General features: G+C 39.8%; 1 protein-coding gene across 8 annotated transcripts in view; it reads right to left on the reverse strand.

The window, feature by feature from the left end:
• Positions 1-27639, reverse strand: part of LOC146754996 (receptor-type tyrosine-protein phosphatase T-like) — a 396275-nt gene that overhangs the window by 345787 nt on the left and 22849 nt on the right. For 7 of the 8 annotated variants that reach the window (XM_085526589.1, XM_085526588.1, XM_085526587.1 and 4 more), the window contains 3 exons: positions 16457-16567; positions 11751-11835; positions 10237-10457 (listed from right to left, as the gene is read on the reverse strand). In XM_085526589.1, coding sequence (XP_085382715.1) covers positions 10237-10360 — 124 coding nt within the window. In that variant the 5' untranslated portion in view covers positions 10361-10457; positions 11751-11835; positions 16457-16567. Of the gene's footprint in view, positions 1-1091; positions 3352-10236; positions 10458-11750; positions 11836-16456; positions 16568-27639 lie in introns of those variants that run through there. The other variant, XM_085526590.1, reaches the window with a different exon arrangement.

The raw sequence follows: 27639 nt of genomic DNA on the forward strand, positions 1-27639 counted from the left end.
TACTCCATTTTGAACGCCTCTTCAGGGTCTCCCTTCTAAAGAAGCATCATGCAGTTCTAAGCTAAGGACCATACAACAGCCCTCTTCTGCAAATTCACATTCAGCTTGTGATTACTGTGTCACTTTTTCTAGGTGACACGACGTTTCTGCATCCAGAGGACAAGAGGAAAAGTTTTTCTGTTCTGCTAACGCAGGTTCCAAAGGTCTGATTCCTTATGAATCCATAAAAACAATCTCACAAGAGTTAACGCAGAATCAAAACTTATCACAGACTGATTACACCGCTGGGAAAATTGTCAGTAAAGGAAAAAGGGACCCACTATAATAACCCACATTCAAATTCCACTGCATGGCTGAAAAAGAGTCAGCTAGAATGACATCCAAACTAAACTTAGATTTGTGCAATCTGTGGAAAATACGTAATAACCATCAAGGTTTGGGTCCAGCAAACTTCTGGACAATTAAGGAAACCTTTTGTTGTTGTTTTGTTTTTAAATCAACAGGATTAACAACACACAGGAAATGGTCTTTATGAAGAAATCCAAGGCCTGCCTATCCAACTGTCTGTACAATTCATTGTCCGGTTTACTTCATGCTAACTTTGTCTTTCAGCCAAGCCAGCAAAGAGTTTCTCTATAATATTTACAAGAAAGCTTCATTTCATTTCAGTCCTTTCCCCCAATCCCAAAAGGAAACTTCTCTTTTCTTCATTGAACACACTCCCCTTTTACATTGCTTTGATAATTCCCACTTCATCGGCCTTTGTCAGAACTGTCATCTTTTCACTTCTGGAAAACCTCACTGGGATGTATCTCGGGACATGGCATCAGTGACACTTTAGTGACCACAGAGTTTGCTGTTGAATGAGCCCAACCTGCTGACCCTCAGATTAGAAGTTACGTACCACAGCAGGTCTCTGCTAGAGCTTCAGAGCAAGCAGCAAAACAGTAAAACATTTGGTAGGGAAAGGAGAGGCATCATCAAATAGCACAAACTTTCAATATATGCAGAGACAGGAGGAAAGCTATCCATTGCAAATATTGTATCATTTCGGTTTATTTTCCAATCAGCCTCATCTTTCTCTTGCTTACCAGATTACTGCAAGGCACGGCTGCAGTTGTCCCAGGGCTCCCAGGCTCTGAAGGCAGCTTTCACTGAAGAGAATGGATTTTCCTCATAAGGATCCTCACCCTGCCTGGAAACTCTCAGTCAAGCATGCTCTGTGTGCCACGCACCCTGAACCAACTAGTTTAGACCATGCTTGTTTAGACAAAGAAAAAGGAAAGATCAGATCAAATTTCACTGGGATGTTTGAAGCCACTGAGGACTGCCAGTCCCACAGATGGCAAGCCTAGAAGAAACAACCAGCAGAAAAAATTAAGGGCACAATTATCTCAGAAGATACAATTGTTACAAGGTACGAGTGCACTGTATCCTAAAAATTTATGAAGAAACTTAAATTTATATTTATATACATGTATGTATGTATATACATATACATACATACATAAAATAGATATTCAAAGAGAAGAGATGAGAATTCAGAGCCATCAGCTGCTATGGGACATCGATAGTCCATTGTGATGCAATTCCTGATCATTTTAGCTAATAAGCCAATAGATTGATCTACCCATGCAATCCCTACAAACCCAGCTCTGTGCTCAGCAGGCATTTTGCAGAGGATATTGCATCTTTTTTACTGCAGCTTGAAGTAGATCAAAATTCAATCTCAGCAGAGGCACAACCAACAGCTGCTGCTCCCTAGCACAGAAAAAAGCCATTGGAGTGCTTTTCAAAGCTAACCTTCTCAAGCTTGTGCCTGTGACCTGCTCCCCTCTCCATTCTGACCTCACCCAGGAAGCTTGCCTTCCTTGTAGCACATTCATTTTGTCTCTTTTGCATGGGTTGTACAGGCTGCTGTGTTTTCTTTTCCATCCACATCTTCACCCTCATCCTTCCCCCTACCTTTTTTTTTTACTTCTTTTTTTATACTGTGCAGGCAAGCTGCCAGCATTAACACTTTGGTTAAGGACTAAGCTCAATCATTGGCCTGTTTCAATACAAATCCCTGAGCTGCTCTCCTGGGGGAAACAGGTTCTTCACTCCCCACTCCTCATTCAGTTTTCCCTCAGGAAACACCCGGCAGGGAACAGGCAGGGACTGGCACTGTACCCCGGAAGGACAGAGGAATAACTGGCTCAGACACTGCCCTCAGACCCAATGCACCTTCGTTCAGTGAGAAATAAGGTAAGCAAATAAAAAAGCAGGGGAGAAGTTTCTCACCGCTTGCCCTACTCTGCTTTTGGGACATGCATCCAAATAGCTCAGAACTGTTCATACAAACACCTCATAGTGTGCACATCTCCATTAAATCAACACAGAAGCTTTTCCAGATAAATCTTCTCTGGAGAACAAACTTGGAAAACATGTGATTCTATTTCCTCACCTCATTAATTAATGTGGGAGCGTTGTCTGACTCCCACATCCCGATCTGCTGCTGAACTGGTCTCTCTGGGCTGCTCTGCACATTGAGGCTCTTCTCACACATTACCACATGCCTCCTGCTCATCGAGATTCAAGTGCAAAACTCACACATCTATTTTTTTGTCTGTTTACCGATCAAGACGAAGGTATCCTAAATTGACCTTTTCAGGAATTGCTGTCTTTAATACAGTTACTCCTCTAAGAAGCCCAGCCCTACACAACCCTATCAGAGTAGAGAAACAAAACAAAAAAGGGAGAGTGGTGCCCAAGGTTCATGTTCTCCTCCACCTGCATACAAACCATTCTCACTGGATTCTGTCCTTGAAGCAGCTTTTACGCCAGCCTGCAGCCCGCTGTCTCTTGGGCAGAGTGCTTGTACTTCCAAACACAAACACCTTCCAGCAGGAGAGCAACTCTCAGCAGTTCTCCTCTACTCTTGTTGTCTCAAGCATAGCAACCTTGTTTAGTACGACTGAATATTAAGACAGTCTTAAAAACATGTTCTTATCTTCCTCCTTGCCCCACAATTGCTTCTAACTAATGTCTTCACTGATGTAGCAAAGTTATAAGCAATTAGTAAGTTCTAAATAAGGTGATTTGGCTTGCTGCAGGTTTTTGTTCTGAATTTAAAACTTAAGCATTTTTTCAGTGCCAGCCCGTTGCCTCCAACAGTCAAGACAAACAACCAAGGAGCGAGTTTTAGGACTGAGTCTCCCCTCACCTTAAGAATTCTAATCCACACCTTTTCACAGCACCCAGGTATACCTTGCCAGTGCCTGATTATTCCAGGTCACTCAAACCCTAGTTAGTGTGCGCACAACTCACCAAGGCAGACTGCTGGCTTCTTGCCCCCTCAAATCATCTTCCCAGCTCCAAGGCAGTCACAGGACACACTCAATATGTGTTTCATGAATAAACTTGTTTGGAGTCACAATGCCCAAACAGGTCACAGAATTAGTCCAAGAAATAAACTGATGTGGGGCAGAGGGAGTGACGTCTTCTTTTTCACCCAGGTCATCTCAAGAGTCAGCTTTCCAGCACAGACCTGCAAACTGCAGCACAAGGCACCTGAACCACATGCCAGCTTTCTCCCTGAGGAAAATAGATAGCAGAGCCAATCCGACTCCTTCAGAGAAGAGCAGCTAGTCAGACAGAAGGAGAGAAGGGACTACTAAAAGCTGAGCCAATCCAGCAATAGGAAGCCAAGTCAAATCCATAAAGATATGTCCTTGGTTTTGGATTTTGGCTTGTTTTAAGGATTTTTCTCGGTGGTGTTCATGTTTGGTGAACTTTTTGTTGTTGTTGTTCTTGTGTTTTGTTTTTTAAAGATAGTGTTCTTGAAGAGTTAAACTCACTCAAGTTCATTTTACAATGAAATCGGAATGTTTTAGATGGAAACAACCTCTTATAAGTGTAATCCTATATTCCTAATAAGCAGAATTAACAGTTCTAGGACCATTGTTCTCTCACACACTGTAATGGAGAGCATTATACCAGCAATGGACCATCTGGAACAACAGGCAGGGAGAGCCTTGGAGGATCAGAATGGATAACCATTTGCAGACTACATGGTTTTGGGGGAGTGAGACTTTAATAGCAGAGTGCAAGCATCTGTTTTCCCAGATACATGATCTGATTTGAACCATGACTCTTTGATACTGGTACCTACTGTTTTACTAGAGCCAAGTGGCTCTAAACAATGTCTATTCAGTTACTGCTAGAGAGAAATAAACAAGTTAACAAGCTTATTTTCAATAAAGTTTAGAATTGGAAGAAGAATCTACTTATGTTGTGTAAATCTCCAGCTAGAAATTAAAATATCTGGACTTGGCTTAATTACATTTTGAATGTGGCCCCCAATAGGACTCTGTAACCTTTAGGGTTTAATAACTTCAGCTCATTTAATGTCCTTTCATTACATTACTGTAGCAATCCAAGAGTAAGGTTTGAAAACTAAAACTCTGTGCTTCCTCCTGGGCTTTCCCATATGTTCACCATCTTTAGCTTAGACTCCCAGGATACTCACGCCAAGTCTTACAAAATTGCCTTAGCAGAACAGAAAAATATCTTCTTTCACTTTATTCTATATACTTATTCTTTGTAGAGGAAGGAAAGGGGAAAAAAAGTTTGCCAAGCAATGCTCTGCTGAGTACCTACAGAAGATCCTGCCTAACTTCATGGAGAAAATCCAGGCAGCTCTCCTCATCCAGCCCCAGGAATAGGTCAGAAAGCAAGGTACAGGCCCAAGACTGGCTGCTATGTTATGACCTGTTAAAAGACAGATTGCCCGACTTAAAACCTGCCACTAATAACCATGAATTTGAAAAACTCTGGATGAAGAGTCATAGAATTAACCAGACTGGAAGAGGCTTTTGGAGGTTGCATAATCCAACCATGCTCAAAACAGGGCTAACTTGCCCTAGTTGTAACAGCAAAGGACCCATTTGACAAAGTCTCCTACAGCACCTCCACTTCTCTCCTATGCATTATGTCAAATGAAGTGTTTTAGAATGTGGTTCTTGTGCTGACAGGCAGAATTAAAACATCTGGAGACTACATTTTCACATCTATGAACTCTAATGTCAAGGCAAAAATCATACTGGTGTGCAGGAAAGCAGAACCACAGAAATGCAGAGCGGGAGGCCAGTAGATGGGAAGCACCTCACTGCAGGAACCACTCTGTGCTGACACCACAGATGGGATGCACATCACTGAGCTTCAGAGCTGATGACTGTGATACAAACATCTACTCTCCCTCCATAATCAGTGGAAAGAAATAAACCTCTCAGGCACAATTAATCTGACCTATTTAAGTGTTGCTTTAAGATAGCAGGAATTGCACTCGAGAATCTACTGACTGTCCTGATGTGATCTCCACTGACTCTAAAGAGACATAGTTGTAAGGAGATGAATCCTACCCAGTGATTGCTTTTACTCACAGCAAACCTTAAAACAGAAATAATGTGCATATGTGAACAAAGCAGGGGTGGAATATACCTTTCAAAGCCAATACCACTCAATGGAGACTGTAAAAGGATAGCGTTTCTCTTACAGTGAATAGATACAAATCTGTACAAAAGACTATAAAAATACATAGACATACACTTATAAGTGTTTCTCAGAGTTCCTTTCAACTACAATTTCTGCATCTCCAGGCAGCTGTCCCCCTTCATTAACAAGTGCGAATACATATCGAGATGCCTCTGACTCCACAAACAAACTGAATTCATGCTTTTACTTTACAGGGTGCTTTAAGAAAAAATATATATGTGTATATATATATATATTTTTTTTTAATGACACTTCATTAATTTTTTTTCCTAAATCCTGTTCATAATAAACTAATTTCTCATGGCCCAATAACAGTGTGGATAGGAGGATGTTCTCTCCATGGATTAACATCAGGACTGTAAGTCCCAGTGCCACAATTTGGCCATGCCCACACAGACAAGTACTCTTCCCTCATTTGCCACTAAGGCAAGATTAGGACATCGTTTAATTTCTAGACTGTTCTAAATCCAGAACTGCTAGAAACAGAAAAGACCAAGATTCTTTTGATTCAGAGCTACTAGATATTGGAAAACACTGTGAAATTAATGCAACAGCCCAGAAAGGGAATGCAGTACATGGAGTGCTAACGCACAGATATAGAGTCTGCTGGCATATTTTTTCTTGTCTAAAAGCAGCCATAAGGAAGAGGAGCTCTTCAAAGCTCAAAGCCCAAGAGGACATAGCAGTTGCAATGCTCCACTACGAAATGAGAAATGCATGCAGGACATTTCAGCCCTATTGTGAACCTATTTCCTAAGAGAAGGTCAACTCAGAGAGGCACGGAGGGTATTCAAAAGGCAAAAGCTTTTGACCCACAGGAGCTGTTGCTATGCCTGATATGGCTCTGAACAAAGACAACTGTTAAATCCAGGTATTATACACATATAGAGCACTTATACTTGAGTGCATAAAATAGCCACTAGGGCAATTACCATTTAAAACCATAAAGGCAATGTTATAACAGAAGTCTAGTGTTGAACATCCTCTAAATATTATGGTTAAGGTTTTAAGCCTGATACCTACTCCACTACAAAATGAACGTGAAAACTGCAGCACCAGACTATAATCCGACGTAGGTTTAATCAAGACTGAAATTTGTCACTACAGACCTACATTTAATTTAACAAATACATAGGTGAAACATCTGTGAATCTACCACGGCAAGTTTCAACTTGATGTTATGCGCCCCATGTTTAACACAGGCCAAAAAGACAAAGCTCTGATGATGGAAAGCCTCAAATCAGGAACAAACAGCTCCAGATTTGTATGGCTTTGCACTGCTGCCACAGCACCCATATATGTCATTTATGTATACAAATCCACTCATACACACTGCTGAGCTATTACCAAATCTTGAAAGGAATTTCCCAGCTGCACAAAAATGAACTACCACTTGGGCTAGCAAATGAATTTGTATGTGCAGCAATAACATCTGATTGATGTCACTGTCACATTCTCTTTAGTTTCAGAGAATTTGATAACCCCATCAGATACTGCTGCTGTGAGGAGAATCCCTATTTGTTAATCCAAATGGCATCTGTTACTGGAAAAAAGTAGAGACATCATTCCTCAAAGATGCAGTTCATATACTGTTGTTCATATATTCCCAGCTAGACATGATTTCAAGTACTCTGAAGATTAAAGAGGAGCTGTTTTGTGTTTCAATTAAGAAACAATTTGAATCAAACAATCAGCTTGCCTGCTCCTAAGGAATTATATTCTCGGTACATATATTTATGCCTACACAAATTACCTTTTGTGCATTCTCCTGAGTGTGTGTGGCATGTAGCTGTGTGTTGAGCTGCCCAGTGGGTGCTGTCAGACACCATACCTCTGTACTCATATTTGGGAGGAAGACGTACCAGCAACTGCCCCTAAGAAGTGTATTTATTGATGCTTGTACGCAAGTATGTCATGATGACCCATCGCTTCAGTTTTTCCTTCTGATCTCTTCCCCTCCCCTGCAAATCTCTGCTGAAGGCATAACAGTCCTTGAAGTATAGTTTTAAAGCAGATAAATGATTTCATTTAGGACTCGCCATAGATCCCTTTTTGTACCCAAGCTATCAAGACCAGACACTATCCTCTTCAATTCTGCTAAAAGAGCAGAATGATACAAGTACAAGAACAGAGGTAAAAGTTGAATATGACAAGATTCATGTTATAGTCAGACATCAATTATATTACAAAAGAATTTTCATTTGTGTCTCTAACAGCTCTAGAAATAAACAAAAGGAAGGCACATATGATTTAAAAGTTACATCCGATTTTTAAAAGCCTGCTTTAAAAGTTCTGATTCCTATAACATATGTAAGAGCATTGAAAGTGGAAGAAGCACATGACTCTAAATAAGTACACGAAGGTTTAATGCAATACAGGGTAGGCAGTGTAACTGCCACTAGTGAAGTTGCAAGAGCAATTGACCTTATAGGACAATGATATTTTAAGTGTCTATAAACTGGTAGTAAAGATGTTTCAACATTAAGTGCCCATATAAGACTTCAATAATGTTTGCGGGGTTTTTTTTGAGTACTTCATGTTTTACTACACTGCATTTCTGGTAATAACAGAGCAAGTAAAACACAGCTTAAGATTTATAGCTTAAGATGGTCAAGAAATAAAGTCAAAGTTTTCTTTAAACGTAAATAATTTCTGCTCTCAAAAAATAACCTTAAATATCCATTGTTCACTATGCTCTCAATAAAGCAGTCTTTAATGAGACACTAAAATTTGTTTGTGGAGACTTGTTTTGTAACAGCACTGAGGACAAATCTATTCTAGCGTCACGTACAACCGTAACAGTGTTCCCTTTAACTTATCATCTTACACTACATTTTTAAATTAGAAAGACCAGATTATCTTTAACTAGCTAGTCAGCTGCAGCTGATGCGCTGAGGACCCCACAACTTCAGGTTTCTCACTCATATTGTGAGAATGGCTCTTCCTTACAGTTTCAAGCACCCAGGACTGACGAATGAAAACCTAACATGATGCACTCTGCCACAGCTACTGAATGAAATCTTGAGTGTGCAAAGCATCTGACCCAAAGCCCAGATGTAGACATGAGAGGCATGCAAAGCGTTTCCATTCAGAAATGAGCATAACAAAGCAACTTTGATTTCCCATGAATCTGACGTCCAGGATGATCAGAAGGGTGAGCGAGCACAGTGATTTTCAACCTGAGATCCATCATCCAGAGACACTGAGCCTGTTGGCCCAAGCCCCATCATCAACTAATGCAATGTGGGACTCTTACAGATGCCATGAATTCTGCAGGTTTCATTAAATGCCAGCAACTGACCAAAACATTCATAGGACTGCTCGTAAGTGTGGAATTTTGAAAGGCACAAGTTTCCCAGCCAATCAGACTAGTTTTCATATCTCCTGAGCATTATGTACCAGCATTTCCTATTTCCCTCTGATATTTTTATAATAGAAATTTATTACAAGAATTTAAATTAGCATCAACAAGATTAGTTAAGAGGTTTGTGACTTTACTAGTTTCTAGAGCATCCCCCTCATGTGATTTGACACGTGGCTGAAATTGGTTAAATTAAGTCAATGAAAAAGGGCTTGCATTACATATTTTGTTCAATTGCATCTATGCAGATTCACAAATTCTTCTTGCTTATAAAATGAAAGAGTCTGAAGTTAAATTGGATTTTATGTCATTTCCTTTAGGTTCTGCCCATACGTTAGTACAGTGAGGTTACAAGAGTGTTCATGAAGAGCAAAACTGCTTTCCAGTTATGATTCTATGAGACTGGGCTCTTCCTACCTCCTCTCTTCACAGCAACAATGTGAAATTTAATTTAATCTATTTCAGAACTGCAAAGACAAGTACTTTTTTAGCAAAGCATAAGAGGGTTATCACTTTGAAGAACCACATTAGGCACTATAGTTCAGTCTTACACAAGAGATTAATTGACATGTGCTGTAGATTAATCAGAATAAGGCTTTTCATTACGAGTGGCCAAACATAACCAAATCACTTTGGAAGCAAATTACTGACTTGCCTAGAAATATATATGCAACAATTGCAAGTTTATTATTGCTGCTTGAGCAAATGAAACAGCCTTTCAAAAACATTTACCTTGATTCTACATGAACCTCCTCTCACCTGCAGAATGCCTACATTAAAACTAAAACTAATCAAAAGCTACTCCACACTCAACAGAGTACTAAGTTGTCAAGCACAACTGGCATTCTCCTCTCAACAGCAGTGCTTGAGTCAAATTTCTGGCTGAAAAGGCTGCATCCTTTCATATACATCCAGTTGATAAACTATGTTCTACAAAGAGAAGTTTAATGAACAGGAAGAAAAGAAATGGAAATAGGAAAAAGAAACCACAGTTCTCCTTTTGTAGTATAGCCTTGTAACAAATAGTGCAGCGAAGAATATAGAAATTCTGATCTTTTGTCACCTGTCAAGGAATCCAAAGGAGGCAATACATGTTGTTGACACTGTGAAACCCAAACTTTTTCGTCTGACTCTCACACCCACTTTGCCCATTTTCCATTTGTTTTTAAATAAGGTCTGGAAAAAGCCCATAGAGCTACCACAGACTAAGAGCACAATTTAGGGCTGTAACACAACAGAAAGCACAACTACAACAGCAGAGGAGCAAGATCACAGGCTGCAACAAGTGAGGATTTGCTCAAACACAGCAGACACAGAAATAAAGAAAAGTAGCTACTTACTTTGAGAAGGCCTCAGGTATACAGGAATCTCCAACAAGATATCCTCACCTTCACCACCAACCCTCAAATGAGGTGTTGGAAAGGGTAGATCTTGGCTCCAGCCCTTCCAATCACTCAGACACATTACATGCACTTAAGCTCCCCTGGGTAGGCCCTGCCTTCCCACCAGGAGCTCCGTCACTGGTGCAGGCTGTGACTCAGCAGTTCTGCTTCAAGAGTATCTATGGGGAATGAAATAGAGAGAAACTTACCAACCACTGCACCGTGAAATTCCACAACATGAAGAGTATTTTCCTGAGTGCCACACCACAAAAGAAAAACCTTCATACACGTGTCCCATTTTTTCATAGGCTATTACTTTTGTTACATGCTTCACCCACCAGAAGGCAAGTTCTAGTTCAAATTCATTTTGATTCAAGTTTAATTAGCATCCTTTTCATGGAAAATTATCCTGTGTAACTGCTGACATGTCAGTGCATCACATACTTGTTGATCTTTGTTTGGAAGCGGAGAAAATACATTTTTATGGCATTTCAAAAGAAAAGTACATCCACGTGGAAAAAAAAAAAATCACACACTTGACTATAAAACACAAAAGAACTTCACGTGTACCAAAGCAGCAGCATCTGTACACTCAGCCCAGAAAATAATGTTTCTTTCCTGTGTTAAGTGCAAGTTTCTAGCACAAATTTACTTGGTGCAATTTTGTTCTGGAAAAAAAAAAAAATGTTAAAAACTGTTTGGATACACAGTGAAATCAGATGCAGTACATCTTTATTTTTAATGGAATAATAATTGTACCCAAATTTCATATTCAGCCTTTGAAACATTTACCAGGGAAAAAAAAAAAAACAAAGGTGTGCTGTGAAGGTTTTTTCAGCATGACTCATATTGCTGTCATAAGAGTAAAAAAGTTTGAATTGATTTTGGTTGTATTGTTTCTTTATCTATAGCAATTGTCTGTCCTCTACTATCTATCTGGCCACCTACTACTTGTGTCAAACGAAGAGATCATCTAGCAAGTGACCCCTGACTTTGATTAGGACACTGATTGCACTATTACCTGATTGCATATTTGTATTCCTTGTAAAAGAGTCTGAACTACAAGAAGAAAGTATCTAAGCTCAATTTTGAATGAAATATTTTTGTTTTGTTTTGCAATAGATTCACCTCTCCTAGCACCTATATCACACCATCTTCTAGAAGTAAACAAGTGTAAGCCTTAAGTGAGATCTAATTTTGTCACTTATCATCTAGACACAAATGGACACAGAGCAGTCTTGTAAATAAACTTACAGATAAACAGGTAAAGGGCAAAGACCAAAGATTTCAAAACAAGGTTTATATGAATAACGTGTCCTCTCTATGAACTCTGTTTGACAGTGGATTGTGCACATATGGGTTTTCCAGGGCATAGGACAGGATATGTCAGTCAGAATAAGGTCATGAGCCCAAATGCTGACAACTACATTGCATGTGGAACACAGAGCTCAAATGCCAAGACTGGGACTCACCTTCTGGCATAAACCACCCACGAATCCCAGAGCCAGCAACTACCAGCAACTCATGAGAAATGAAGCTTGCCAGCACGGGTACAACCTGGAAAACAAATCAAGGACTGATTGGCCAGAAATTTATTCCCACGTAAGGAGTATGTTATTTGATTTCCATGCCATTGTTCTTCTTTTCAGAGGAGAAGCTGAGTTATTCAAGCTCAGTTTCTCTTTGTACTTATTCAGTTCATTAGTTAATGAAGGCTTCCTTATATTAGTTAAATTCAGCCACCATTCATCTACCTGTTCCAGAGTTCACAACACATGCCCTCTGGCACTTCACAAAGACCAGAATCTGCCTCAAAACAGGAATAATATATCTTATGAAAATGGAGATGCTATTGTTCATATGCTTTACCCCTGACCTATTTCCTCTGCACTCACAGGGCTGACCTGTTCTCTATAATTTTATACTGACTAAAGCAGTAAAAGGCTGAAGTTTATTGTAATATTCCATCAGTCTTTGTTTAGCCAGAAAGGAGGAAACTGCATTCAATCTGTTTGGGTTCTTACTGAATAGTGAAGAGCTCTGTACTCATCCAAAAGCTGCAGGTTCCTCTTCCTCACTAGCAAACACTGATAGTCAGTTCCCTTCCTCAGGTCTTTTAATACCTATTCTGCTACTACACACACCAGCTTCATTTATACCCCTACAGGTCACCTTCAGCTCTTCTCTTTCAGTCTTAATTAAAGCAAGTGGGTGCTGCCTACCTGTAAATCTTTCCCAGACTCAAAGCTGCTTCTTCTTCTCTTATTTTAGAGATGCTGATGCACACATTTTCATACTCCCAAACTGACTATCCTTGCTGGCAATCCTAACTCATTGTTTAACAGTTTGTACGGAGCAAACTCTGAATAACGCACTGATGTGTCAATTATGTGGGGTGGCCACAAACTGCTTGCTGACATTCTTGGCAGTGCCAACACACTGCCTGCCTCTTAGCTAACTTAAGTGCTGCTGATTGTTAAAAACTCCACACTGACACCATGAAATGTGGGAAAAGGTACAGAGCTGTGGACACCCCCTCACTGTGGGAGCAAAGGGGAGCCCTGCTGCTGGAGTCTTACTGATATTCAATCCCCACAAAAAAACAGAGCTTATTCCTACTCAGAATGTAACTGATCCAAGGCTTTGCAAACTTCCTACTTAAAGATTAGAGACTGCCTGACTCTAACATGGGCCATCCCAACCGTCTCAGTGAATAATGGTGCTGATTATGGATCAAAGTCTGGTAACTCAGCTTTTCCATCAGCAAACCCACAGAGGGCTGCTTTCAGTCACCTTTCTGACCAGGGTGTAGGATTGCGCACCAGAAAGTTACCACGTCACTCACTTTCCGTGCTTGAATGTGAACTTCAGGATTCTGCCTTAAATATCCCCAGCTTAGGTATAACCCACTGCTCACTTGTTTTGAGAGCTTCTCTCCTGATTTGCTCAACACAGCAGACATAGTTATTTCCTAATTGCAGACAAGCTCCAGATGTAGGTCAGGGAGTATTTAGCTAGAGGAGGCTAATAAAACAAGTCCCCAAGTGATGGGCTTGTCTTTGTTTCCCTGACATTGCTTACTTTTGAACATCAGAGACTACGAGACTGTTTTGGTACAGGAAGTATGTTATGGCTGATGTAGCATAACAAATACTAGCTCTACATCCTTCTATTTAGGCTTCAATAATGTCAGAGGGCAGAAGTGACAATCAATGTATTTTGCATTCAGCAGAGATGACAGGCAGCTAAGAGCAATGGACAGACACAACATGGCAGAACAGAAGGTACTCGCCTGGAATAAATATCGTCTTTGCTCCAGGCCTTCAAGAAATAACATTGCCGGTTTAGATTAATTCGTAATGCACAATGTATGATTGCAGACCTTGCTTTTGTACACAGACCTGGCCTTAAACATTGTTTGAACTGGTGCTGTCAGTCCTTTCTTGATCATTAAATTTATTTCCTAAAACTTAAGAAGCGTAAATGAAAGGCAGCTTCTGAAAAACAGTATTCAACATTTTTATGGAAAGTAGGTTTCTGGCTCTGCTCTTACTAATGCACCCTTCAATCATAAATAATAAAACTGGTGAGTTCTATCTCTTTTTCAGAAAAGTTAGACGGAACTATCACCCAGTGTATACAAAATAGGGCTTCAAAGACACCCGCTCTGCAACATAATAGAAGAAATGGTACTGAATGATGGATGGGAATCAGTTAAACTGATTTCTGGGACACGTTGTGCATTAATAAATCAGAGGCTGTGTGTTCACTGAAAGAAGCGTAGGAGGCACATTAAGAACTTTTACGGGAGTAAAGAAAAAAAAATGTTAACACTGTATTTCAAAGGAACCTACAGGAGGATTAGTACTAAAATCTTTTTATGAGCACTAATTCTGAGCACTTACATGAAGATCAAGAAAATAGTCAGCTCCACAGGAAATCCTGGAAGTTAATTTTTTTAGAAGACACTGCCACATTTCACTGCATTTAATGACAACCACGCACTATTTCTGAAGCGCTCTTGCCCAGCTCACAGCAAAGGTATTAGTTCCAACACTGATTGCTAATTCTAACACTACAAAAACACCTTCCTGCTTAGCAAGAACACAGCTTCAGAAACCAAGAGAAAAGCACTGAAACTAGAATCAAATATACACCATCATGGATCCCAAGAAGTGCCCGCTGCAATACTATATTGTGAGCAGAGAGAGAAGCCTACAAGTCCTCGTGACTTGAGTCTGCAGACAACCTCAGTGCTATCTTATCTTCACCTTCCAAGTGGCTGGCTGAACTACATTTAAAAAGGAGGAAGAAAAAAAAAGAAATAAAACTCCTCCTAACCTGAACCAAAGATTGACTCCTTGCAGCTCCCAGGGACACAGAACTTGTGTAGGCAGAGAAATTTCACCGGAAAAAGGAAAAAAAACAGATATTTTGTCTTATTCATTTACAGAACGACCCTGCTGCTAATAGCACATTGAGGGTGCTGTTAGAGGCTACAGAGCAAAATGATTAAGACAACCATAGAACAGCTATATGCTAGGGAAACAACATTTCAGTTAATAAGACAAGATGGTGCAGAAGTCTGTGAACACAGAACCACTCTTCTGTCAATAAACTCTTACCCTGTTTTCCTACTTTATTCAATTACAGACTCTTAGAATAGATGTACCACCATATAGTGGGCTTATATACCATTCAGTTAAGGTAACCTAACCATAAATACTTCCATGATTTCAGTAAATTGGAAAAAAAAACACGGTAAGTGAATACAAGATATGTCCTTCATTTACTGTCATTGTAATATAGTCGAGCTACAACACAATCTTCATTTAGGCAGCTCTAGGTACTAGACCACTTTCAGCAATGGACATGTTATAGCACAAAGAAACACGGGTTTCTTGAAAGCACTCCTGCATCAAAAGCTTAGCATTGTTATGGTGTGTGCATTTTAATGGAGTGGATTGTGTTGTGTATTCATCCTACAGCTCATAGGAGACACATTTTCTAGAAAGCTAGAGGTTAGACAGCATTCTTAAGATGAAGAGCAGGCTGTTATGAGAAAACATAAAAACATGATTTGAGACAACTAAACTAGAAATTTAGAAATATATTGTAAGGCTTATAAATAATTGAAAAGAGAATGTTCCAAAGTTTTGATGTGTCATAAAAGCTTAGTTTAGAAGGTGATGAAATTATTTCAATTAAACAGAACAAATGTCAGCCGTGAATGCCTAAGCATTTTAATGTATTCATCCTGTAAAAGTACGGTGCATGCTGAGGCACGGAGGTGGTAGGGGCTCACACAAAGGCAAGTTATTTGTGAATATAATTTGGACTGTACAAGAAATACGTTCCCAGACTGAGGAAGAGTTTCTCAATACAAAATCTGTAAAAGCTCCAGTGTTGCAGTAGAAACACTGACTTCAGAATGACAATATACAAAGATGAGGATGCAAATGGTCCAAAGCTACCGAAACAGTTTGGTCATAGCAACAGAAAAAAAAACTTCTTTAACTTGATCCTAATGCATATAAAACAGTTTTGGAACAGACTGATTCCATCGTCTTAAATGGTAGCACTCCCCACCCTGTAAAGGATACAATATTTTGTCTAACATAGGAGAAATATCTAAGTACCTAGTCAGTCCAAAGACAACATTCCCCTCAAGCAAAAACATGAACAAGGCAAAGAAGCTACGCACAAACAAATACAGTGGGTAAACCTGGTACTCAGATTATTTCCCTTTAAGAAAAAGTGACCAGAGAAAGAAAATAATCAGAAGGCAACAAGCTTTAAAGTAAACAAAAACAACCTGCTGCTTGGGCACTTCAGAAACTATCAACTGTAGGACCCCAAAAGCACTTCAGAATACAGCTGGTTTTGATACCATTTCTTCTTCTTTGAGCCTGATTCTCTCAACCAACCATATCATTGAACTTGATACCAGATTTATCATATTTGCTAAATAGTGAGCATACATTACATACAGGTGAGTAAACAACCTGTGATGGTGCCCAATACTCCAACCTGTGGAATCCAGAGATCCCAAGCTACAGACTGTGTCATATGCATGTATTCAGTATGCTGATGTACAATGTGCATTGTTAGTTATGATACATTTTCAATTTGGCTGCATCTAACAGCAGCACCATGGACTCAGCTGATGTTATATTACCTGTAGATGAAGGTCTTAGGAAGGTGGCTTTGTCACATTGTAGAGTGAGAACCAAAATCAGTACTTCAGGAAAGGTCTCTTTCAGGCAACTTCGTATTCTTACACATCTTCCTGTAGGAGAGCAAATAAATGGATGATACTTGTAGCTGCTCACAGCAGTTCCTAAACACCTAAGAACAAATGGATTTGAGTTATGACAATCATATCAAACAGACAAACATACAGAAAAATATAATACAAGCTCAAAGCACTAAAGAAGAGTGTTTATTACTGGTATTTAGCTTCTCCCAGTATCTTCCAGTCATTCTATCCAGCCAAAAACCAAAGCTTCCAGATCATACAAATAAAACCTGATTCCTTTGCTCCACAGTAATAATAATGTACTGGACTATATTTCATAGAACTTATTTGTGTCCTGCGAAACAGACTTTTCCATGACTGCCTGTTGTTAATAACCTCTCATGGGCTCACGGGAAACCTCAGTTTATGGCACAGCGGGAGAAATGTCTCCAAATAATAGTTTCATTTTAAACTTCTTTGGCAATCCAGCCAGGTGCACCAACCTCACTAAGGAACAGGGATAGAGTTCCATCTAAGAGACTGTCAGATGAGTGGTAACTCACAAAGCCAAGGAAAATGGGTATTTGGTAGGTAAAATCAGGCCTGTTGGAGACTTCACATGGGACAACTGGAAATATCAAAGGCTTGCTAAAGTGCAAGACTGAGCACAGCAAACTGAGAACAGACTACAGTAATAGCACTTAGGGAATGGTGGAAGCTGTTACACAATCATTACAAACAGAAAGAAGGCAAAACACTGCAGGTATTCAGCAATTTGTAAGAAACAGCAGCCTCTGACAGGGTGTGAGCTATGTAGACAAAGAATGATTATGGATCTTCAGGCTACAAATGAAATTCATTCCTAGGATTCAAGTGGAGAGCAAGCCAAACTTTTGTGAAGAAAACTAGGAGGAGGTCTCTTCATCACACAGAGAGAGGAACAAATTGTGATACTTAAAAAAAAAAAAAAAAAAGTCATGAGAAGCATAGAAAAGGGGGGAAAAAATCTTTCAATAATAATAGATGAGTCCAGAATAATCAAATGAAACACTTGGAAAATTTAGATATATGCAGCCATAAGCATAAAGCATAAGCATAAAACTACTTAAATCTGCTTTTAATTTCTATTGTAATTTTTATCTGCCCAAAATGGCTATTAGAGTTTGCTGAACAGCACAGTCATTGATATGTTGATACATGATTACACAAGGCACAATGTCACATTTGGCAATCCAAATCCTAATTAATGAACAGTCCTTGAAATAATACTAACTCGAATGATCAAAATTTAAAGTGATGAGCTTGCAGAAGGAAGCAGCATCCCATGATTTCTTTTCCACTGAACCATGAGATCTACAGGAACAAAATAGAAAATGAAAAATAAGGTTTTATGCAATCAAATTAAAGACAAAAGCAGAGAAGAAGAAAAACAATAACAGTTTCTTTATCATCCCGAGCACTGGTAGTAAGAGTAACTTATTCCTCATAGCCTGGAATGTCATGGCTGAAGCTGGAATCGAGAAATCAACAAGTCACAATCAGCATCTGGTTGATGGCCAGAAGGATGCTCAACATGTATTCCGGTATTAAAGACAATCTACAAGCAGATAATAGCGTTGCAGCTTGCCTTGCCTAATGGTGTCCAGTGAATCCATATTTCACATCCCAGCCACACTTCTTGCACAGCCATCCTTTACATGAGGATTTCATACATTACAGAGGTAGTTAATCCGATACCAGCAGAAAGCACTTCCAGGCCTCCCATACATGCAGCAACCTATAGTAGCAGTAGCTGCATTCAACTTATAAAACTAAAACCAAGAGCCTCCTATTTCTAGGAATATATTATATGGCGAGGTACAGAGTAAATGAACAATAACTTGTATCTTTTCCTATGTATCATGGATTTAAGTTTTAACGAGAGTGGGAAAAAAAACAAAACACTTTTATAGAGGATTTTACTAAGATGAGTGACACTGTTCTAATTACATTGAATAATCTTGAACCAAAGAATTTTTTCCACTTCATGCCTTTAATGGATTTAAAGAAAATAAAAAATAAAAAATAAAAAAGAAAGAAAAAAAGAAACCCACAAATTACCTTAAGAACTGAATAGTTCTGACGATTAACAATATTTAACCAGAAAAATACTTCAAAGACATAAAGCATCTTTCCAAAATCCCATTCACCCAGCCAACAGGAACAAGCAGGTTGGTTCTGCAGAACAACTAGCAAGGATATGGCCTGCCTCACTGATTTCCACAGCAAAGCTGACTTATCCCAAGGAAGACAGTGAAATGGCATCTGAACTCCTTACAGAAATGTGAAGGAGAACTCTACGGGTGATTTTAAGGAACTCATCTGAGTTCAGACTCCTTCCACAGCATCCTGCTGAAGACCAAGGAGATTTTTTTGCCTAAGGCCCTGAAGCCAGCTGCTGTGACAGCCTGTGCAATGGGGCAAAGACATATCTGATTGCTCTGGATCTGGATCTTCAGGATGTTAGGTCTCACAAAAACTGCTCAGTTGCCTTTTTCAAGGGGCAGGAAAACCCATAGGAATGATACCAAAGCTTTGGTCAGTTACCTTGACATTTCCTATAATACAAGCCAGGTTAAAAAAAAAAAATAACAGGAAAAAAAAAAAATTAACAGAAATCTAACATTTGCCTTGTTTCTAATGTTGAAGGACAAATGAACAAAAATAGAAGTGTGGTTTTCTCTTTAATCTTCTCATTTGAGGACCAGACCTAAGAGGTTTCTCACTCTATTCTGCAGTTTTAGACGAGACAACCCTGTGATGAAGGCTCTGCTCTTTGAAGAATCCTTCAGACCTCACATTCTCAGAGGAGAATACAGACAGAGGGACACATTTGCTACAAAATCCTCCCCCTTCTGCATGGCACTCCAGCTACTTTCAGATCTTGGTCCTTTTCTCAACCTTTGGGAATACCCTATTTAGCTTCAATAAGGATGCAGTTTGGGTAGTATTTCCTCACTACCATCTTCTCCCCTCCTCTACTGAGTGCCCCAATTTCACTGAACATGCTTGAAGTATAGATGTCTCTGTGAGAAAGTTATTAAAAAAAAACCAAACCAAATCACATTATATCCACAGTCAGGTCACAGACTGAAGAGGTAAGATCTGGACTAGAAGCACTGCTGACTTCCTAAATCAGTTTCACAAACCACACCAAGCATTCCACTGCTCTGCGCCAGCCACCCAAAAGATAAACTGAGGAGGGAAAAGAGAAATAAAGATAAGGCGTGATCACCACGAAGAGGAGAACTGTACACTCAGACACAGAGCGCCTCTACAGTGACACAGGTTCATGCAGATAAATGCATTTCCTCAGCACTTCAATAGAGATCAATAGCAATCCCTTGAGATAAACACCGCAAACAATATGCCACCACGGGAATAAATCAGAAGATTAGAAGCAGAAAGGATTATTTATGTAAAAGAGCTGCATTGCGTTTATTCCTTGGTTTGTGCAGCAGGTTTCTGAACGTCTCTGAGGAATTCTAAACTGTTCACTTAAGGACTGCTCATTACTTATAGCACTGAAAGGCAGCCACCCCAGGCCCGCTCTCTAGCCTCCACTAGCAATAGAGCCAGCATTGTTATCGTACATTGTTCTTTCCTTGAAGATGTGGCCATGGTTTTCAGATTATACAAAGAAAAGTCTCAGTCCTTTATTGCATAAGGAGAAACATGAATGCACCCTTATGCCAAAAAACTTGATAGCTACAGGACTGACAGCTGGTGTGAGAGCATGATGACACCACTCACTCACCACCTCCCCTCCAGTTGTTTCACCAAATACGACAGTCTTAGCAGACCCTGGCCTGTAGCCTTGGTAGAGGCAGATTTGTCCAGGACAGGTTTATGCAAGATCAGGTATTTCCACTGCATGTAAGACACTTCCAAGCTGGCATCTAAGAAACGCATCCTATGGAGAGAGTTTATCAGGGCTCCTAAAGCAGTTTACAGTAATGGAAAACCAGTTCCTTAAAAGACAATAAAATAAAATAAAATAAAATAAAATAAAATAAAATAAAATAAAATAAAATAAAATAAAATAAAATAAAATAAAATAAAATAAAATAAAATAAAAATAGAAATAGGAAGAAATCACACACAGCACAAGTGTTCCTCATGAAAGGTGCTAAGCCTTTGCAGTGCTGCAAGGAGTGCTGTTTCGTACAGTCCTGTTTTTAATTCAATTATCTCAAGCTCTGCTGGAGGTAAGGAAATGCTGTTTTGACACAAAGGCTTTGACTTCATATGGTATACAAGGCTAGAGATGGTAATGTTGGGCCTTCAGAAAGCTTCAACTAAAGTCACAAAATTCAATGAAAAATAGTATGGATTTTCCTTTTTGATAGGCGCAAGGATTATCTTCCATCACTAGAAAAAGCTATAAAGTTATATTCTGTGAGAATACCTTGAATTGATATTTCAAAGGGCTTCTTTTGAAAGAATGATTTATAGATCACAGAGATCAATGGGTCTTTTATCAAAGAAAATGGATTCCTTTTCTGAACCACAAAGAAAAGAATAATGACATCCTAGACCATATTTTTGAAAGTTGTGTACAGCCAAGAAGACAATAGCTACAGCAGGTTACCACTTTACAGCAATGCGAACAACTCACTAATTACAGATGAAGTCCTTACGGTGCTTTGTGGAAGCCAGAAAGCAAAAGTTATAGTGCAGGAAAATTCACACTGAGAGTTCTCTTACTCACTCAGCACATATTAAAAATTACGTGGAGGTTTTCACTAATAAGTGCATATGACATAATAGAAAAATGGATACAAGTGTGCCAGTGTGCACACTTCATATCTTACCAGAACTCAAAACATGCATTTATGTTAAAGCATGCTCCCTGTATGAATTTTAAGTTACCTACTTCTTGACCACATCCCCTCCTCAGCTCAGCAATGAAATTCCTATCAAGTTTTTATTTGGATAGCCTGGATAGACAGGCTTTCCAAAATTATTTTCAGTGCTCAATGTGGTGGTACAGTTGATCTATTTCCATCATTTCATGCGCATCTGCTAAAGCATTACTCATCACAGCAGACATGAGATTCCCCCATTAGTTTCCTATAGAAAGTTCCTCCAACCCACCAAGCCCCAACCTTTTTCTGCAGCTCATGAGCTCACAGAACAGTCTAACCCATAACCCTTGGCACTCGACAACTGAGCTAAGTCAGGCTTAGCAAGCAAGAAGAAAAAGAGCATATTAAAATAACATAATGCAACCTGCAGCACGGTTTTTTTATTAGCTTAATCAAATAGACATGATAGTAAAGAAGATAAAATTAAGAGTAAATCCTTACACAAGTTTATCCCTTAGATTCCCAAGATATCCAAGGACAACATTATTTCTCCAATATTTTTATCAGTGCTTATTCCTCTAGTGCAGCATCACATTGTGCAAAGGGTACAGTCACAGGTAAGAAAAATCTTACTTCTTTGCTGCTTCCCTTTGTCTTTTTACTCTTCTTGTCGTCGAAAGCTTTGTTCTTTTGGGTTAATGTGGCATGTCTCCAACACAGCCTTGGAAAATGACTATAATGTGATTTGGGTTTGGTGTCATTAAACCTGATTACCAAGGAGTGCTCATGAAAATCCATAATTACCACACAAAACAAAAGAGACTTTTGTTTTTGTTTTGCTGGGGAACAACAAAGAGCTTCACTTCAATTTAACTATTTGGAGTACTCAAGAAAAGTTAGTCATATTTTTCTCCCTCTGCACTTCTCTGGGCTTTGTAAATATCATAAAATACCAAAATCTGCTGAAAACATCAATCTTCTCTCAAAACTGATTTCTTATATAATGCCAAATATACAGTCTTTATTTAAAAAAAATAAATAAAAATAAAAAGCCCTAGAGAACATAATGCGTCTTGATGGATGTGCTAGTGCTTTGGGTACAAGCTGGACTTTATGATTAGATCTATAATAGTGGAGGAAAAAAAGAAAAGTTGGCAATATCAGTGTAGTAAGCATTCAGATAATCGAACTGCCTCACCCCCCAGAACAGCAGTGTTGCAGGAGACATTAACCAGTAGCATGGTTCTCCTCCCCAGTTTTGGGGCAGTTCTACTACCACGGCTGATGGACAAGTGATGTCCACAAACCAGGAAAAGCTTGTTTAAGAGGCTTATAGTCTCTCCAGTTGTGTTAGATTAGAAGTTTATGTGGCCACAACCCTGGTTTTAAACTAGTGGGTGTTCTTGAGCTACAAATGCCACAGACTCCTCCCCAAGCAGCTGTTATATCTGCATCCAGGGTTGTTCACCACAGGGTAAATACTGCCCCATTTTGACACTGAGACACAGCAGGAATACCTGTGCAAAGCTTGCTGAACTCCATTCAGACACTTGATTAACTGTCCTCTATCTACCTGAACAGCAGGATCTGTAGGCTGGGAAGCTGCCCTTGAAGTGCTCTAACATGCAAATTCAGCGCTGTAGGTGGAAACACTTGCTGTAAAATAATATTTGAGGAACTATCCAGCCCTAGGCAGTGAAGCTAAAAGACACTGACAATCTCAGTTGTAAAGTGAGAAATGTAAGATGTAGACCAAAGTCACCTTCACGGTGTATGAGAGAAGTAAGCAAACTCTCTGTTGATTATATTAGAAGCAGGTAAAATTCCACTCACACATTTGCCCTCCACATGCAGGATGATCACGCTATCTAAATATGTGAAAAATAGCAAGTTTACTGCAGAAGCTCTTGGCTTGCCTCTCATGCACAGATTTGTAGGTACATGCAAGTACAGCTGATAGATTAGCTAGCTAAAAATTCCACCACTCCCTTCTGATCCAGTTTCGATTAATTCATTAGAAACAAATACCTGCATATCCTCCCCCTGGCCAGTTCCTTTTCAGCCCCACTGTATCAGAGACTTAAACACTGGGAGCCAGGTGAGAGCTTCCTAGAGCTGGAAACTGTCAGCAGTTCAGACTGAAAAAAGCCAGACAAACGGCTCCTGCATTTTCTAACCACTGAGAAGCTTTGGCTGCATGAGAGGTATTTAAGGCACCAAAAAGCTGTATGGTCATGTACAAAAGCACCAAATAACCCAGAGCTTCCATTTGCTTTCCAGTGAAAAAGAAAGCAGAACCTAGCTTACAATATGAAGGTGCATACAACAGACCTGGAGAGCTTTATCACACAAATCGAGTTGGTGGAAACAACCTCTTACACTTGCCACTTCCCCGTCATCTAAGAGTATTAAAAACAAATGAAAACCCCACCTGTTGGATTAACATTGAACCCGGACAAGGGACAATCACTTAATTTAGTAGAAAGTTTAAAACAACCTTCAAGTATCGTCAGCAAAGGCAGTGTAGAAATTCTCCTTTTTGCATGACACAGTTCTGCCAATTAGCCGAAAACTGCAATTACCAGTTCTTTGCTTTATTATTTGTGAAGAACCTAAACTTTCTGAGGATGATAAATGGCCTCGTGGAAAATGCAATGCTCAGTTCTGCTAAATTTGCACTTTTCTGTTGGTTTTTTTTTTGTTCTTGTTTTTTCTTTTTTCCTTTAACTATTCTTCCATGTCATCTTTGAAGAGAAAGAGGCAGGGCCTGCTGGGGGAAACAAGGCAACAGGACACATATCAGGGCTGAAAATGGCAGGGAATGGTTTAGAGAAGAACACAGAGCTGTTCTCATTTAGCTCGCTGACCAGGGCCAAGGCATATTCCTACACCTTCATTAATTAAACAGAAAAGTTAACATTGTTAGCAACATTAAGAACAAAACCTCATTTAAATTGTTCTGAAACAAAATTAAAAATAAAAAAATAAAAAATAAAAAAGCCGATATATTCAGAGGATGACCTTTGAGAATTCTGGCTTCATTAACATTTCAAACAGCAAAGCACAAAATTAAGACAGGAAATAGAATTACAGAGCTATTTGACTGCAGAAGTATATATCATTAGCATGCCCATAATTAACAGGATACCAGTGTTTGTCCCATTGCCTCTGCTAATAATGGTGTAACATGCAAATGGGATTTCTTCTAAGAAAGTTAAAGGGGATATTTAAGTTCATTCCACGTTTCAAGCATACAAGCACAGCCAGACAAGCCCCTTTCTGCTCTGTGAAAGGGATGTCTCCATGCCTGCCTGCCTGCCCTCCCAGACTCCCACAAAACAATTGCAGAGGGAGGACACCAGCTGCTGTGCTTGAGGCACAAAGGCCAGCTATCCAAGGTCAGACATCTTTTCCCACGTCACCACAGCAGTTAATTCTTTGGGGAGCTACCAGTGACCCACTCAAGTGTCATGAAAAGCAGTTCAGAGGCTAACATCACCCATCAACATGATGCCCTACAGGATAGCAGATATCATTCCTCTTACGGGGATCATATTCCTTAGACATGACAGCACAGCTCTGCCTGTCTCTTGTTCAAAATGCTGAGCTCCCATGACATCTGTCCATGACAGTTGTAAGCAGCCACACATCTCCACTGCCCTTACAGTGCTTGTAACTGAGCCTGCTCTTCTAAATGCTTCGGGACTTGGGATCCTGAAGCAAAAGGAGAAAAAGGCATAAAAAATAAAGCTTTACAGGCAAAATACAATTGACCACCCTATGTTAACAAAGGACTCTACTCTGGCCTAATTCACTAGAATAAGACATGAGTGCAACACACTGAAATCAGACTGAGCTGAAGTGCTACCAGGAGTCTTCCTCTGGCATAAATCAGTGAAAATGTCCACCTTTGGGCAGCACACTTGGATCCTTCATTAGACTGCAAACAACCAATTGATGTACAGTTTCCCCACCAGGCAGATAACAAGCTCCTCCTCCTTTACAGGGCAGTGTGCATGGGTTGGTTCATAGTTATCACCCCACTCTTAAGATCATTTCTGCTGTTTTCCCAGTCATACTCAGTAGTCCTCACTGCTGTGAAACATTGCTCTGATATTCTGCCCAGTCTCAATTTCATTCTCTTTCCCTGCGTTAGATCTTCTCAAACAGATGCTCTTCATGGTGTTTGTACTCCCAAGCTGTGGCACCTGGAGGCTGCCTGATTGTAAACTGACAGGATGTAGCATTTTTCCATCTCTCTTTCATCAGATCAGCCTGAAAATCTGGTAAGATCCATCTCTGCCTTGTGATAGAGAGGCGAGACTCAGCTCGGAGTTTCTGAAAGGATCCTGCTTCTTCCGAGGGCACAAGTAAAGGCTGGGTGTGAGGGAGACTTGAAGCATTGCTGCCAGCCCTATAATTCTACGATTAAACAAGTTACATAATTTCAGTCTATTCCCTCTTTACCTCTTTTCCATGCAAACAGCCTGAAGTAGCATGGAATGCAGCTTATTGACTTGTAAGGAATGGGATGGAGAGGGGTAGAGGATTATCCATCACCTCCCTTTCTTTACATTACATCAGGGCATCATTTAGATTATAAGTTTGCTTACAAACTCCTTGATAAAAAAAAATCAGACAGATACTTAGCTGGTCAGCTGCTTTGGTTGCATAATAAACATGGACAGAATTTCTCATCCTCAAGCCATTGTTACAGCACAAACAAACTAAGGGCTAAGGAAATAATTACTGTGGGGCTGAGAGACTCAATAAACAGCAGAAGCTGTGGGATGAACCAGATTTGTTGATCCCAGCAGATAACTACAATTAGGATGTAATATTTCCTTAAGTTTTTGTTTACCCCTTTATTGTTTATCAGTATTAAAAAGGCAATTTATACTTTGCAGTTCTCTAGATCGACCAGTGTATTTCACAGCAGGCAGGTGAGATTAAACTGTCCATCACCACAAGCTGTCCTTTCCCTGTTCTTATATTATCAAAGCCTATTGAGATTAGAGCCATAGGAAACTGGAGGAAATGCGTTCATTTGCTTCAAGTTCATAAGCTTATGAAGTTTGATTCCTACACACCTGTAGACTTCTTTAATAAAAAAGCAAAATCCCAGAAGTTCCTTCAATGGTAATGAAAGAATTTAACACTGAGAAACATTATATGCATTTTCTGAACTTTTCCGAGACATCACAGAATGTCTTCCCAGAGTGCCCTAACACAGCAGCCAATTGGAAAAGAAACCTCCTAGAGGCTGACCTGTTTAAATGGGGAAGCCATTTATCCCGCTTGGCAAGATCACAAGAAAAGCTTCAAGCTGCTTTACTTTTCACAGATCCCTTACCCAGCGTCTCCCTCACAAAGCAGTCAGAAGAGTGGTCTGCAGGTGAGGGACGCTTCAAAACGCTTCACTGGCTCCACATATGAGCACCCAAAAAAAGTCTTTCCATGACACATCAGAAAGCTGAAGGGATTTCTGTCTGGAGAAACTCTCTGCACTTTCCTAGGGGTCTGAACCAAAACTTTGAAGCCAGGGAATACCATATATAAAATAGATTAGGGCTATAGCTGAGTTTGAACCCATGGAACAGAAAGATAAATAAATAAGAATACACTGAAATAAATAGACTCATTATAGTTGCAACATATCTTGTTCTAGTCAGCTTAGGCTGTAGGATTAAACTGACCAATAGACCTTTTTAAGACTCTGGCAGTCTGGAGCCATGACCACTGACCTGGGGAGCCTGTTCCAGTGCCCAGCCTCCCCATGGCTGAAGCCTTTTCCTGATATCCAACCTGAACCTCCCCTGTGTTATTATATAGTTAACATTCAGGTAAATTACTTAGCATGAGCTAATTCAAGTCATAAAATCCACAGGACATCTTGACACCATGACAAAGAGAACAGCATAAGGAAGCAAGGAAAGAATAAGAAATTGCCCACAGAAAACTGCCCATGGAGCTCTGTGTCAGAACGTAGGCATATTGCATAGCTTTATTTCTAGTGTAGGCAGAATCTGTCTTTTTCTTTCTAGACCTCTTGTCAAGACCAGAGAAGTGGCTCTTCCAACCAGAGAAACTTGGGGAAAGAAGGCACTCTGGGCTGCCACATCCTTTTCTGCTCTCTGTGCTGATCAAACTTGGCCAAACTTTACCTTTGGATGCTCACTGACAAGTCCCTATTAGCACAGAATTAAAAGAATTTATGTGAGCATTTTTCTTAGAAGCCTCTACTAGATACCCTTTATAATTCCTAGTCAAAACCTC

Source organism: Coturnix japonica, chromosome 37 (assembly GCF_054131305.1).
Source record: "Coturnix japonica strain WE chromosome 37, WE-NBRP24, whole genome shotgun sequence".
Taxonomy (NCBI): Eukaryota; Metazoa; Chordata; class Aves; order Galliformes; family Phasianidae; genus Coturnix; species Coturnix japonica.